This window comes from Rattus norvegicus, chromosome 5, assembly GCF_021556685.1.
Source record: "Rattus norvegicus strain SHRSP/BbbUtx chromosome 5, alternate assembly SHRSP_T2T, whole genome shotgun sequence".
NCBI classification, from domain to species: domain Eukaryota; kingdom Metazoa; phylum Chordata; class Mammalia; order Rodentia; family Muridae; genus Rattus; species Rattus norvegicus.
In genome coordinates this window covers 54,429,064-54,442,803 of record NC_141538.1, presented here as the reverse complement: position 1 = coordinate 54,442,803, position 13,740 = coordinate 54,429,064, and the positions used below count along the sequence as shown (strand labels likewise).

Sequence of the window (13,740 nt, the reverse complement as noted above, 5' to 3'; positions counted from 1 at the left end):
TAAAACACTCATTGGTAACTTGTTAATAACGATGTTTGTTCTCTCATAGGCGTGAACGTCACAGATCATGACGTGATATTCAGGAGTCTAACAGAGACCCTTCACAATAATGTCACACCGTATGTCGTCTCCCTGCAAGCTAAGGATTGTCCAGGTAAAACAGAAATAAATGCTCCCCTCAACCCCCTTCCTCCACACTCTGTGACCTCATTCTCATAAATCAGTTTTTTTCCCACTTGAAAAGAACATTGATGGTTACAAAATCAGTAGCCATATGCTGAGCCAAATGAGTATATAAGACTGTTAAATCAGGGGCACACAGTACCATCCTCAGACTTGTTTGCATGTAAAACCATCATATTATAAGCTGTGCACACTGCCATACTCACATGTATTTCCAGCTGCACTGATAATAGAGTTAATGTAGGACTTTTGTTGTGATGAATTACAATTAATATCTCAAGGATGTCTTTTAAAAATGATTGCAAATGAAGATTTATAATTAGCAAAATAATTCATATAGCTTTTGATTTTAAGGACTGACATTCTTTTGTTGTTCAAAATAATGTAAATACATGATGTTCTAAAAATCGTTTATAATTTTCTGCCTATATATTTTCTTAGATGATACTTATAGATAATATACATACATTTTTATCTGATCTTAGTGTGACCTAGTGAAATATACTCATTTATTCTATCTTATTTAGAAAGGGGTCATGTACTGAGTGTACAGGATGGCCTGACCTTCAGTTCCTCCTGTCTTCAGGACTTGATCACATCTGTGTTACTTAGTACTGGGTGTCAACTTTAGGACTTTGTGCATGCTAGGCAAGTAACTATCAATTGAATGTCCAACCCTAACAAAATTAAGTATTAAGGACAGGGTACTAATGAGTAATGGTAGTATACTTAGCATATTTTTAACTATATTGATGAATTATAGAAAAATATACTGCACATTAGTTTTGCAATCTGCTGATCAAAGGTTTCAATGGCTTTAATTTTGTTTTAAAGGTGAAGTTAAGTTTCCTTGCTTTTTATATTCTGCAGATGTGAAACATTTTTTACAGAAGTTGACCTCTGAGTTGATAGACTGCTGTGTAGATAGAAATTCCAAGGAGGAGAAAAATGACAAAGCCCTGAGGAGGACCAGTTATTCCATGGATTCGCTTTCTAGTTGGTATTCGACGGTTGCACAGGTGAAGGGAACTGAGTATTCAGTTAGTTGGCTCACAATTACTTTACTCATCACTCTTCTAATAAGCGTGTGTTTGTGGGGCAAGAGTAGCAGTTTGATGGTGGCTATTTTTTCTGAAGCCACTAGAATTTAAAGTATTCTAATATGTAGACTAACTCCTGGTAAGTGCTTGGTTCTTACGAGGACAGTGTATTTGTCGGAGAATTCCATATGACAAAAAGAAAGCATCTGGAGTGGGTTCTACTGCACATTCTATTTCTGTACTAATGGCTGTGACTCCCTTATATTACTGCTGGTAGTCTTCAGTGTTTGCTTTTGCTCAGTAGACACACACCACCTATTCCTGCTGTCAGCTTATTCCTGGAGTAACTCTAAAATTTTTAAAATGTAGTTTGATCTATGCTCAGAAATCTTGGGGAAATATTACTGTATAAATAAGATATATTGAACAAACAATACTCTAGTGTTGGGACACCAGACAGCATGGATACTGGGTGACATTTCCTAATCAGTGCTGTTGCTGAAGTCATACATAAGATTTTATCTTGGTTTGTGTAAGGAGGCTTATAAATAATACCTTAATTTGATGCAAATTTTTAGATTGTTTTAGGAATCAAAGTTTTGCGCTTTAAGGCCATTATCTTTAAGTTCGGTTTGACCAAATATTTAGGGTTCATTTCAAGATCGAAAGTTTATATATAATAGTGCATTCAGTGTGCTTTTACATTGATGATACAGCATACGTTAGTACGTGAAAGTGTTCAACTGAAAAAGTCAGTTGTGTAGAACAGTGTCTTTTCCCATGTTTTTTCAGTAGAAAATTCTCTTGATATTTGTTATAGGCCCTTCTGAACCTTTTTCTTACTGTGAACCATGTCTAGAGACAGATTTTGCTAGTAACTGTTAGAATGAAATACTGTTTTTATTTGGGAAAAATAAAAACAGTCATTGTAAAATGTAAAGAAGTACATTAACAAGTGGGATTGTTTGACTGGTAAGGCTTACTTTTAATTCCTCCATTTCACATTGCTTTAAAAGAAGACAGGCCCCAAAATGACAAGCAAAAAGAGAGCGACTTGTAGCCAATGGCAGTCCCCTCCTGTGGTGCTTATCTTAAAGAACATGGAGAGTTTCAGCACAAAAGTACTGCAGGACTTCATAATTATCAGCAGGTACTTTGACCTTTACATTTAAAAAAAATTATCTATTTTTAAATTTTCATTTATTAATTGTTTTGTATGTGTAAATACGATGTGTGTATGCCATGGTGTATGTGTGGAGGTTAGAGGTCAGCTTCGTAGAATGTGTTCTCTCCTCCAGTCAAATTTAGGAGCAGATACCCATAAGGCATTTCATACCTTTGGTTCTGCTTGACCTTTCCCTTTCTCTCATCTCCCTGTCTTTATCCCTGCTTAAACTCTTCACATGGCTTTGCTTTTATGCCAAATTTCCTTTTTCTTAAGACATTACTTTTAACAGAAAAAAATAATATTCATTTTAAGACCAACTTAATGAAATTTAAAATCATTTTCGTAACTGAATCTTCTAAGATCTCCTAGCAAATTATTTTCTTGGTCTTTGATATAATGCTGAAAGACAGGTTCATCCTGTTTTAAGTTAAAATATATAACTTAGGTAAATAGGTATTAAATGGGGGTTGGGGATTTAGCTCAGTGGTAGAGCGCTTGCCTAGCAAGCACAAGGCCCTGGGTTCGGTCCCCAGCTCCGAAAAAAAGAAAAGAGAAAAAAAATAGGTATTAAATGTCATTTATCTTATAAGGATTGTCTCCTTACCTGCCTGTTAAATTAATACTCCTCTAAGTTGTTATATTCTATCATTCCTTTTTTTTCTTTCTGATTTTTAATCTTTAGAGGCTCTGTGTTCCATATAGCTTTACTGGCTAGAAATGTTTTCCATATGAAGGTATCTTATTTTTATGTAATATTTCCATAAGTATTATTTTAATATTAGAGATTTTTAAAGCAATCATATAAGATTTAAAATCGAAGTAACTAGGCCTATGTTGCATTCCTCTGACATTTGTTCCCAACGTATATTTGTTAGGGTGTAGTTAACTTTCTTTTGCATATTCTGTATATCAACTAACGTACTAAACATTCTTATCCTGAGTGGATCGTATGAGGATTTTTGCCCCATTGATGTATGAGTTGTAGACACATTCACCACCACCATCCATACCCCAGTGCTAGGGATGGAACTCAGAACTGCATGAAGGCCTGAGCTAATTCCCTGCCATTGAAGTGTGTCTTCAGGATAAGACTTTGGTGAACTTCTTACTGTCCTGTGATAACGTGCGACATGGTGTATATGTTATTTATTTAACTTTGTGGTACTGTGGCCCTCAAAAGTAAAGAACTTAGAACAGTTGAAAGAGTATACCATGATTTATTCCTATGACTACAAAAAGAGCTTCACACAGCCAGTTCTGGCAAACAATAAGAAATGGAGAGAGGGGTAAAATGATCAGCCATGATACAGGGAAGTGTGACTTTCGAAGTCCTCACAAATGATGCCATTCCGCTCTAAAAGCAGAAGCCGTTTGCTTCTGTCTGGTTGTGTTGATATGAAATCATGTTCAGTATGTTTAGGATAATAGTGTAAGGAAAATGTCTTTCATTAAAAAGACGGCTTACGAATGTATAAAGATATGTATGTGTGCAAAGGAAAGCAGGTGGAAAACCGTAAGGAAGACTGCATGAGGATCAACTTGGTGAGCTTCTATTAAATGCTAGTTGATTCACTGTTGTATAGCTTTGTTATACTAATCACAGGGGAGCATTTGGTCTTTCTGGATCTCTGTTTTTATTTATACAAGAAAAGAAAGGATCCGTTAATGGCTTGATTTCAGGATCAGAATCTGGGAAGTGTTTACTTTATTATTTTTTTATTTTAAAGAGAAAATGAATGACATAGAAAACTTAGTATATTAAAAGAAGCATTTGAATGTAATTTATTGAAATATATTTGCTGAAGAAGCTTCTTTTGTATTTTTTTTTCTTTGAAAACTAGTCAGCATCTGCATGAGTTTCCTCTAATTCTCATTTTTGGGATCGCCACATCTCCTGTTATTATCCACCGACTGCTTCCTCATTCAGTGTCATCTCTGTTGTGTATAGAACTGTTCCAGTCTCTGTCTTGCAAGGAACACCTGACAGTAGTTCTTGATAAGGTAAAAAGAAAAAATGTTTACCAATGACAGAAAGTGAAACCAAAGCTACCAGACATATATTATCTATAATGAATGATACCAATAAATTTCTATGTATCTCAGACTTTGCTCAACTTATTTGCATATTTTAATGCTCTTACTCAATTATGGTTATAATTATATTTTCTCTTTGCATATAGTTGCCTTCTCACATAAAAATTAAGCTTTATGAAAGCAACAATCATTTGTATATATTCATTCTTGTTTTTATTACTTAGTTGAAGAAATTAGACTTTTAGAATGAATTTAGGAGTCAAAATATAGCTCACTAATAGAGCACTTGTCTGCTATGTCAAGGGAGGGCCTGGAAAGTAGTAAGTAAACACTCATAAGTAGTAAGGCACTGACAGGAACAAATAAAATTTTACAGAATTTACATACCCCAGAGCATTACCAGTAGGTTTTGATCTTATATTTTATATAAAATGACTTAAAGCTTTAAAATGTATTTTGATTTGATATGTATGAGTGTTTGTGCACCACGTGTATGCAGTACCTGGGGAGGTCAGAAGAGGGTGTTGGATCTCTAGAACTGGAGTTACAAATGGCTGTGAGCTATCATGTGGGTGCTGACAATGGAACCCCAGTCCTCTGGAAAAGCAACCAATGCCATTATCTTCTGAGCCATCTCTCCAGTCCCAAAGGACTTTGTGAACTTTGACAATTGTCATGTTGCTCTTGACAACAGCTACTTAGCTTAGACTCTTATTGCTATAATGTTTCTGTGTAATAATAGCATGGTTACTATTGACTGCCACTCGAATTCCTTAACAGTTGTATTAAGGACTGTGTGACAGTTGTGTAGCCTAACAGTGACCACCTGTGTGTTTACCATGAACTGCCTCTACACAGGGCTACCCAACAGATGGCACTCTGATTTACTGACATGTTAGGAAAAGTTTTCATTTTGAAATTAATTGTAGTCAAATGCGGTTGTCCTTGTGCAACTATACTTTTGGTTAAAAAACAAAAACAAACCTAGTATAAGGTTTGATTTCCAGATGTAAAGCATCTGAACCATTGAACATTAAATAGTACAAAATTTCTCTATATTTTCAAAAAGAAAAATCTTCATTTTGTGTTATCATTTAATAGTACATAGCTTGCTACTCTTTACTAATTTGGATTAGTAGGGAAAAATTTATCTGATAAGAAAATGGTTCAATTTTTGGTATCTTCTGGTGTAAGGCAAAGGGTTATGCACTTATATCATTGGAAGATTAGGAATTTAATGAAGTTGGTAGACAGCTTTGGTTCAGAGTGGAGTTTGAGGGTGGGAGAGATGGTACTTGGGAGAGAGGCAAGCAGATCTCTGTGATTATTTTTATTTTTATTTTTTGGCCAGCTAGCCAGTCATGGATAGTCAGTCTCAAACACGGATTGTAATACAAATTGCTTTTTGGTGTTTTCAGTCTTAAATACATAAGGTTTATGATTTGTTGGGCATTTGACTATTTAAAAAAGTATAACTACGATTATGTTCATATGTGTGGAGTCACAGTATAACTGTTTGTCCAGTTATTTACTTCATGTTCGTGAGGAGGGGCGACTACGAAGCCTGACTTCCATCCCTGTCTCTTTCAGCTGCTTCTTACCCCTCAGTTTCCCTTTAAATTGAGTAAAAAGGCATTACAAGTTCTGACCAACATCTTTTTGTATCATGATTTCTCAATTCAAAACTTCATCAAAGGACTTAAGGTAAGAGAATCTGATGAAAGTTCACTGTCTAATTCTAATTAGTTTACATTACTTTAGATTGAGTAGTGTGATAAATAAGGCGTTTTAGTAGCAAGATCTAGAAAAGGGAAATGTCATTTTTTTTTTCTAGGTTTTTACCTTTCCTTTCTTATTTAGAAGATACCTGTAGAAGATAGAATTAGGCTATCAGTAATGGATCCATTCTAGCTAGTCTTAACCACTGAGAGTTGGGCTGGAGGGAAAGGACTTATTTTTGTTTAGGACTTGATAAAATCTTGGTGGCTTTTTACCTAAGAAATGCCATTAACCTTCTTTGATGGGCCAGAAAGTGAACTCTCCAGCTTTGATCCTGGATGTGTTTGCGGCTGTTTCTACCAGCACTTTTCAAGCTGTAAAACCACATTTTAGTTAAATGATAATTACTTCTCTTAGCAACTCCCTAAGTTGTTAATGTACAGTCATTGTGAGTCCATGCCAAGTGTCAGTTTCATTAAGACCAATATGTTGTTAGTCTAATATGACAATCTTCATCTTTTTATAGTGTTTTGAAACTTGTATGGTTTTTGTTTTGTTTTATTTTTTTTTTTTTTTTTCCTTTTTGAGATAGGGTTTCTCTGTATAGCCTTGGCTGTCCTGGAACTCTTTGTGATCTAGGCTGGCCTAGAACTTAGAGACCCACTTGCCTTTTCCTCTTGAGTGCTGGGATTAAAGTCATGTGCTGCCATTCCTGACCTAAGTTATTCTTCCATATGCATTCTTCCTGCACATAATCATAGTGGTTTGATTCACTGACTGTTTTTACAAAAGGATTGTAAATCAAGACAGAATTTACCTTAGCAATTTAGGAAATTAAATGAGAGAATAACCTCTAAAATTTGTTCTGCCATTCATTTTGTTTATTTATGAGATACTAGGCACTTACATTAAGGAAGGCACTGCGCTGAGCCCTAGATGTACAGATGGAAAAAGAAATCTGTCTTCAAAGTGCTCTTTGCCCAGCAAAGGAGGCAAAAACGTAAACCCACAGTTAAAATTCTGAGTAAGCAATGCCAGAAAAATCCATTTTCTGGTTTATGGGAGAAAAAGCAAGAACAAGGCAAGTTTCAAATCAGTGTACTTAAAGAGGTAACACAGGTGAGAGCAGAGACGGATGAAGTGGAGGTCAGAAACTCTAAGGAGAAGCAAAAGTTATTTCTTTTTATAAGCTCGATAAGCTCCTAGCCAAACTAACCCCCAAAACCCAAGTGAGTGTGAGGTGAAAAGGAATACTATAACTCATACTGAAATGATTAAGAAATAACTGTGAAAACTTAACTCCAGTGAACTAGGAAATAGGAAAAATGGATAAACTTCTAGAACCATATGAATTGACAAAAGTAAGCAATGAATAAGGCCTGGACTACTTAGATCCCCTTCCAGATATGCTGTGGTTTTTAAGAATACTGCTGTTCCTCAGACTGTTTCATAAAGTACAAGGATTATTCAGCAAAGGTAATATTACCTTGATACTGGCACCAGGTAAATGCTCAATCATAACATCAAAAAACCTACATATTAATTTCTGTGATTAGTACAGATTCAAAGATTATCAGTAAAATACTTGCAGACCGGATCAAGCAACACAAAGATCATACTGACCAGCATACAAGGCTGGTTGACAATATACAATTTAATGCATGCAGTGTAGAACATAAGTGGACTCAGGCAGAAACCATGTGACTGTCTTAATAGATGTAAAATCATTTGTGTAAAAGATTCCAGGAGTCTAGGGATAGACAAACTATATCACAGTAACCCTGTAGCCTACCAAATATTTTAAAATTTATTTATAGAAAAGTGCATTAGTCTTCTTTCTCGTGTTGGTTCTTCTTGAGGCAGCAGAGCGGGAAGAGCGTCGGCAGAGGATAAGACTTTGTCTTATGGGGGTAAGACTTTGTCTTACGAGATATTTAGGATTTCTGTATAATAATTTTACTTATCTATGTCTAAGCCACTATGCTCTGCTACTATAGCAGACCTTCCCTCTGTGTTCCTCTGAGGCCAGAAACCACAGTCTCTGGCATTTAGCACTTCATTCTAAAACAGCAGGAGATAAAGTAGAGGATTATTTGCTAGAGCCTTTTCCCTATTGTTCCTATGCCTCTTGCTTGTCAGGGTAGGGGGAAGTTTGGAGCAATAAACTTCTATTGAACCAAGAGAAAGGAATAGCAGTTGCAGAAGGAAAAACTTTTACATAGCCAAACATGCATAAACATACATAATTTTATATATGGATTCATAAATGCACATTTATACATTTCTACTAAAAATCAGTTAGGTCCAGCTTACATACATTCTCACAATTACATTCTTAAACACACACACATGCGTACATTCTCACAGTTACTTACACACACATTTATACTTACATATGCACATGGAGCAAATGACCAAGCACCGGTGCAGAAAGAACTCACTCGTTCTGGATGAAGGATGAGCTCCAGTCTTTATTACACAGAGAAAGAAACGGCTTCTACCCTTTACTGCTAAGTGAGTTAAACCCAGGTTTGTGAGAGAAAAGGCTTGTTCCTTTTCGTAAGACTAAGCCTGCCTTGCTATTGAGAAAGGACCTGCTCTGTCCCAGGTAAGGAGAAACCTGCCTGTTCCTTCTGCTCTCTGCAGCTTCTTCTTTTTTCCTTTGTATTCTGCACATTGTTCTCTCATGTTACCTCTAGTCTCTAAGTTATTCCACTCTGCATGTCTTCTCAGCCCAGATCTTTTTTTTTCTTTTCTTTTTTTTTTCTGGAGCTGGGGACCGAACCCAGGGCCTTGCGCTTGCTAGGCAAGTGCTCTACCGCTGAGCTAAATCCCCAACCCCCTCAGCCCAGATCTTTTTAGCTCAGTTCTTCTTAGCTCAATTCTGCGCAGTTCTCTTTCACTCAGTCCTGACTCTTCAGCTCAGTCCCCTCCAGCTCAGTCCTTCTTGTGTGTCTTTTCTTTGTCCTCAGCACTTAAACATCTTTCAGCATACATGATCACTTGTTACAAAGTTCATCACAAGTTCATATGAAAGATCAAATCATAAGTTGAAATAGAAGTTTACAACAGAGAATGATTACATGCATATCCATCAGGAGTAATTATCTGGCTAACCATTCATCACCAGTGTCAGCTCTACAGGTTCACTGAAGGTCTAAAACCATACCTAAGTTGTTAGTGAAGTTTTGTATAGATAAAACCAGTCAATATTTTATCCTTTGTCCTTGCACCTGTAATAAGTCATTTGTTCTCTTTTTATGACCCTTGATAATTGTTTTACAACCTCTTGGAATGTGCTCTGAGTAAGAGAAAGTTTGGTAACTATCTAAGAGCAATTAACTGGTGACACCTGGGAAACTGGCAGAGTTCTCACTGGAGTTTTAATTATCAGAGAAAGACTTAATGGCAGTCCCACTCTAAAAGAGCTTAATGTTATAATTTTAGGAATTCTTACAGGATCATAGTAAGACTTAAGAAGTCATCTATTTGTCTATATGGCATCACCACGAGACAGTACATCTTCGTAGGTCTGCAGAGATCTGCTCCAAAGGGGTGTGCTGTTACTTAATGATTGTTATATGTGTTTAATAATAATAACAGGAAAAGCCTTTTAGTAGCAGGAATCTTTCCCAAAATGAATCCCTTACAGCCTTGCTTAATAAGGACAAACCAGTTGCAGATTATATAATAATCTGAGGCTGGCCATCTCAGGATGATCATCTGCTAGTTATTAGCTTGTCCTGTTATGGCTCCTGACAGAAAAGCATGTTGAATTATCAATTTTCTGTGAGGAATGTTATTTTCTGCTGAATAGAATATGTTTCCTCCATTACTTAAGGAATTCACTATCCAGTAACACTGTGTGCTAGTTAGTTTTTGTCAATTTAATGTAAAGTTACCGGGGAAGAAATCCTCAGTTGAGAAAATCCCTCCATCACATTGGTTATGTCTTTGTGGCGTTTTCTTGATAGTTGATTGTTGAGGGCAGTCCAACCTTCTATGGGTAGTGGCTCCTTTGGGGTGGGAGGGTGGTGGTATAATTGTATAAGAAAGTAACTGAACATGAGCTTAAAAGCAAGCCAGTAAGCCCCATTTCTCCACCATCCCTACTTCTGCTCATCAGAGAGTTACTGCCCTGACTTCTCAAGGTAAAGGTCTGGGGTTGGGATATGTAAGCCAAATAAACCCTTTCTTTCCTAAGTTGCTTTTGGTTATCATATTTATTAGAGCAATAAGGGGTATAGGTTATCTGAAAAAAGAATCAGTCTTGAGAAACTTGCTTAGAATTAGAAAAAAAATTGATAATCTTATACTTCACCTCAAATAATACTAGAATTTTAAAATAAATTACATTAGAATTTGGAAAATTATTTCTATGGAAAGGATGGTGTTCTATCATGTGAGTACTTTAGTAATCAGTGTACCATTTTTTTTTCTTGAATGGGATAAAACTGATTTGAAGGTATAGGTTTTTCTAGAAGGAGAGAGGAAAGGCCAGCCATAGGCACATGGAGGGAAGGGGGGTGGGGGGCAATGGGGAGAGAGGGGACAGGGATAAGGAGGGCACAAGAAGAGGAAGAACAAGAGAGAGCGATCTTTGTTACTCTTTTTTTTTTTGGTTCTTTTTTTCGGAGCTGGGGACCAAACCCAGGGCCTTGCGCTTCCTAGGCAAGCGCTCTACCACTGAGCTAAATCCCCAACCCCTGTTACTCTTATCAGTAGGTATAATGCCTACCGCTGCAGCATTGTATTTAATTGAACAGGTAGATCTGGTGATTAGTGATTTGGGTGAAGACATTTATTAGATCTCTAGGTCATGTACTGTCCCATCCATACTACATTTGCAGTCATTTCAAGTGACTTCTGCAGTAATATATTCATCTATGTTGTTTTCTCCTCCTATATATTCCTGACATTACTTTTTCTGACCTGGTTCACAGAATTGTAAATATTAAAGTTGTATAAGTTCTGCTGCAATGTTATTGGGACATAATTATTTAAGTATTCTTGTTTTATGTGGATGGGTATAGTTTCTATGAGATTGTTCGTTCCCCTCATGTGCAGTGCCTTAAAGACCAGAAGAGAGTTTTGAGTTTTCTGGAACCAAAGTTACCGATGGTAACTGCCTTCTTGTTGCTGAGATCTGAACTTGGTCATCTTTAAAAGTAACAAGTGCTCCTCATTGCTGAACCATCTCTACAACCCAACCATAAATACTTTAACCCTCAAACAATAGTCTTAAGGACAGGGGGTGGTGGCACACACCTTTATTCCCAGCACTCAGGAGGTAGAGGCAGTCAGTTCTCTGTGAGTTTGAGGGCCAGCCTGGTCTATACTGTGAGTTCCAGGACAGCCAGCTGAAACCCTGTCTCAAAACAAACAAACACAAAAATAGGCCTAAAATTCATCGGGTAAGGGGTTAAACATTTACTGCCACACTCTAACAAATATCTTCATATTTCTTTCAGCTTTCTCTACTAGAACATTTTTATTCTCAGCCCCTAAGTGTTCTGTGCTGTGATCTCTCAGAAGCCAAAAAAAGAATAAATGTTTTCTCAGTCAATCAATGTGAAAAAATCCGGCGCCTTCCTTCATTTAGGAGGTAAAAGATAAGTATATTTAATGTGACTTATATCAGACTAGAATGAAATGAAATGACTTCTGGCTACAGTTGTTTTTGAAGTTAGGAATGAAATAACAAGCCTTTTATTTAGAAGTATAGAACCATGCTACTTTTATTGATGGAATTTCTTTGCTGGATTTAAAATTTTTACATAAATATTTTAACTAATATTTTACATAATTTGCAAGTTCTCCAGAGTTATCATTGAGAAATAACTCTTCCTGTTTCTGAGGTATATGGCCTTAATGACTTCACTAATTATCATTAAGGTAATCAAGAACTGATGTCTTGAATTTATTTTTGAAAAGAAATGAAAAAATACGGAAACCAATCCAGCTAGTTATTTTTTCTAACATGCTATTCAACTATATAAATTGTTCAACATTCCTCTTTTCTTTATGGGATAATAAAAATTTTAGGTACGTGGAAAATCAACCTTTGGAAAAGCAAGTTGCACTGTTGACCAATGAGACCTTTTTAAAGGTAGGAGTGTGCGTGTCTTACTACCTTATACTTAACTCAGCAAAGGAATATGCATTAATAAAGCATTCATTAATTTTATAAAAAGTATCTGTGTGCCATAATTTTGGAGGATGGGGTACTCCTCCATGATGACTAACATGACACAAAGCCTTGTTTAAAAGGTAAGGCTTTTTTATCAAGAAAAAAATGTCTCTGATGTTCTATTTCGGAAGCACTTTTATATCAACCAAGAGTTGTACTGAATACACACACACACACACACACACACACACACACACACACACACGTGTGAATAAAAGCATGTAGACGCTAGGTAGCATAACCATTTATTGCTGAGTAGATGGAATTGGTTTTATGTGAAAGTTTATTACATATTACTAATCTAACACCAAGAAAGAAATAATGCTCTTGCAAATTTATGAGTTACGAAGTGACAAATACTACATGTTTTCTCTCATCTGTGGAATCTAGATTTCTAACAAACAAAAACCTTGAAAGTAGAAGAGAGGAAAAAAGGAAGGGACGAGTAGGGGACGAGAAGTGTGACTGTAGAGCCTGACAGAAATACTAAGCAAGTTGGCGAGGAAAGGGCTTGTTTGGCTTTAAAAAAAAAAAAAAGAAGACCTACTAATTTAAGCTTTGATTTCCTTATCTATAAAAGGGAATAATGATTCCTAGGACTTCTCGTAGTTTGTTCAGCCATTAAAGAGTTGCAGTTTGGGCTGAGACTGTGGCCAGTGCTTGCCTAGCATGCCCAGACCCTGGTCACTGCCTATCACTGCATAAAACATGTTTCAAAGTCCCTTGACCACATAGGGAGTTTACAACCAGTCTGGGTTTCACAGAAACCAGTCTCAAGGACAGTCACTCAGTCAGTACTAAGTAGTCAGTTAGTAAATGATGGATCTGCCATTAATATCTGGACCTCACGTCAGAGCTCCATACCCTTTGTAGAATACATTACTGAGAATGCAAGGAAGCCCAGATGCCTAAGCTTCTGTCTTAGCCTTTGAGCAATCAGAAATGGGCTTTTGAACTCTGGCAAGTTAACTTGGCAGGTAGTTGATGGGTAGCGTAGGAAACTGCTTCATAGGAGGTAGCTACAACCTTTATATTCAAGTATCCCTGTCAACCTGCCTAAGTGTCCTGCCCAACTATAACTGAAGAACGTGTCCCCAGATGCATAGTTTTGCCATTATATATTTATGTGGACATTTGCATACATAACATTTTTAAAAAATGATGTCCCATCATCATAGTGAAGATTAGGTTCATTTTAATGCTGTGGTCTCTACCAGCTACATAGTTTGTATTACTAGTAATGAATTACTATTCATGTTGATTCCTTCATGTCAAAACCAGGTTTCCTTATTCTCAACATAGTTTTTGAATTACTAACCCTATATACTTAAAGAAAATTAATGTGTTTGTATTGAAATTGTATCATATTGAAATCATACTTAAAGCTTTTTGGCCTAATTTTAGCC

The 13,740-nt window shown here is 36.4% G+C and overlaps 1 protein-coding gene across 6 annotated transcripts in view; it reads left to right on the top strand.

Moving 5' to 3' along the window:
- Orc3 (origin recognition complex, subunit 3) overlaps positions 1-13,740 on the top strand; it is a 56,591-nt gene that overhangs the window by 14,575 nt on the left and 28,276 nt on the right. For 3 of the 6 annotated variants that reach the window (XR_015619697.1, XM_087548866.1, XM_087548865.1), the window contains exons 5-11: positions 50-154; positions 1,054-1,202; positions 2,243-2,373; positions 4,233-4,392; positions 6,016-6,129; positions 11,616-11,749; positions 12,190-12,253. Coding sequence is in view for 4 of the 6 variants with exons in the window: in XM_087548866.1 (XP_087404992.1) it covers positions 50-154; positions 1,054-1,202; positions 2,243-2,373; positions 4,233-4,392; positions 6,016-6,129; positions 11,616-11,749; positions 12,190-12,253 (857 nt within the window). In the remaining 2 variants the exon portion in view is untranslated. Of the gene's footprint in view, positions 1-49; positions 155-1,053; positions 1,203-2,239; positions 2,374-4,232; positions 4,393-6,015; positions 6,130-11,615; positions 11,750-12,189; positions 12,254-13,740 lie in introns of all 6 variants that reach the window. The other 3 variants (XR_015619696.1, XM_087548864.1, NM_001025282.1) reach the window with 1 other exon arrangement.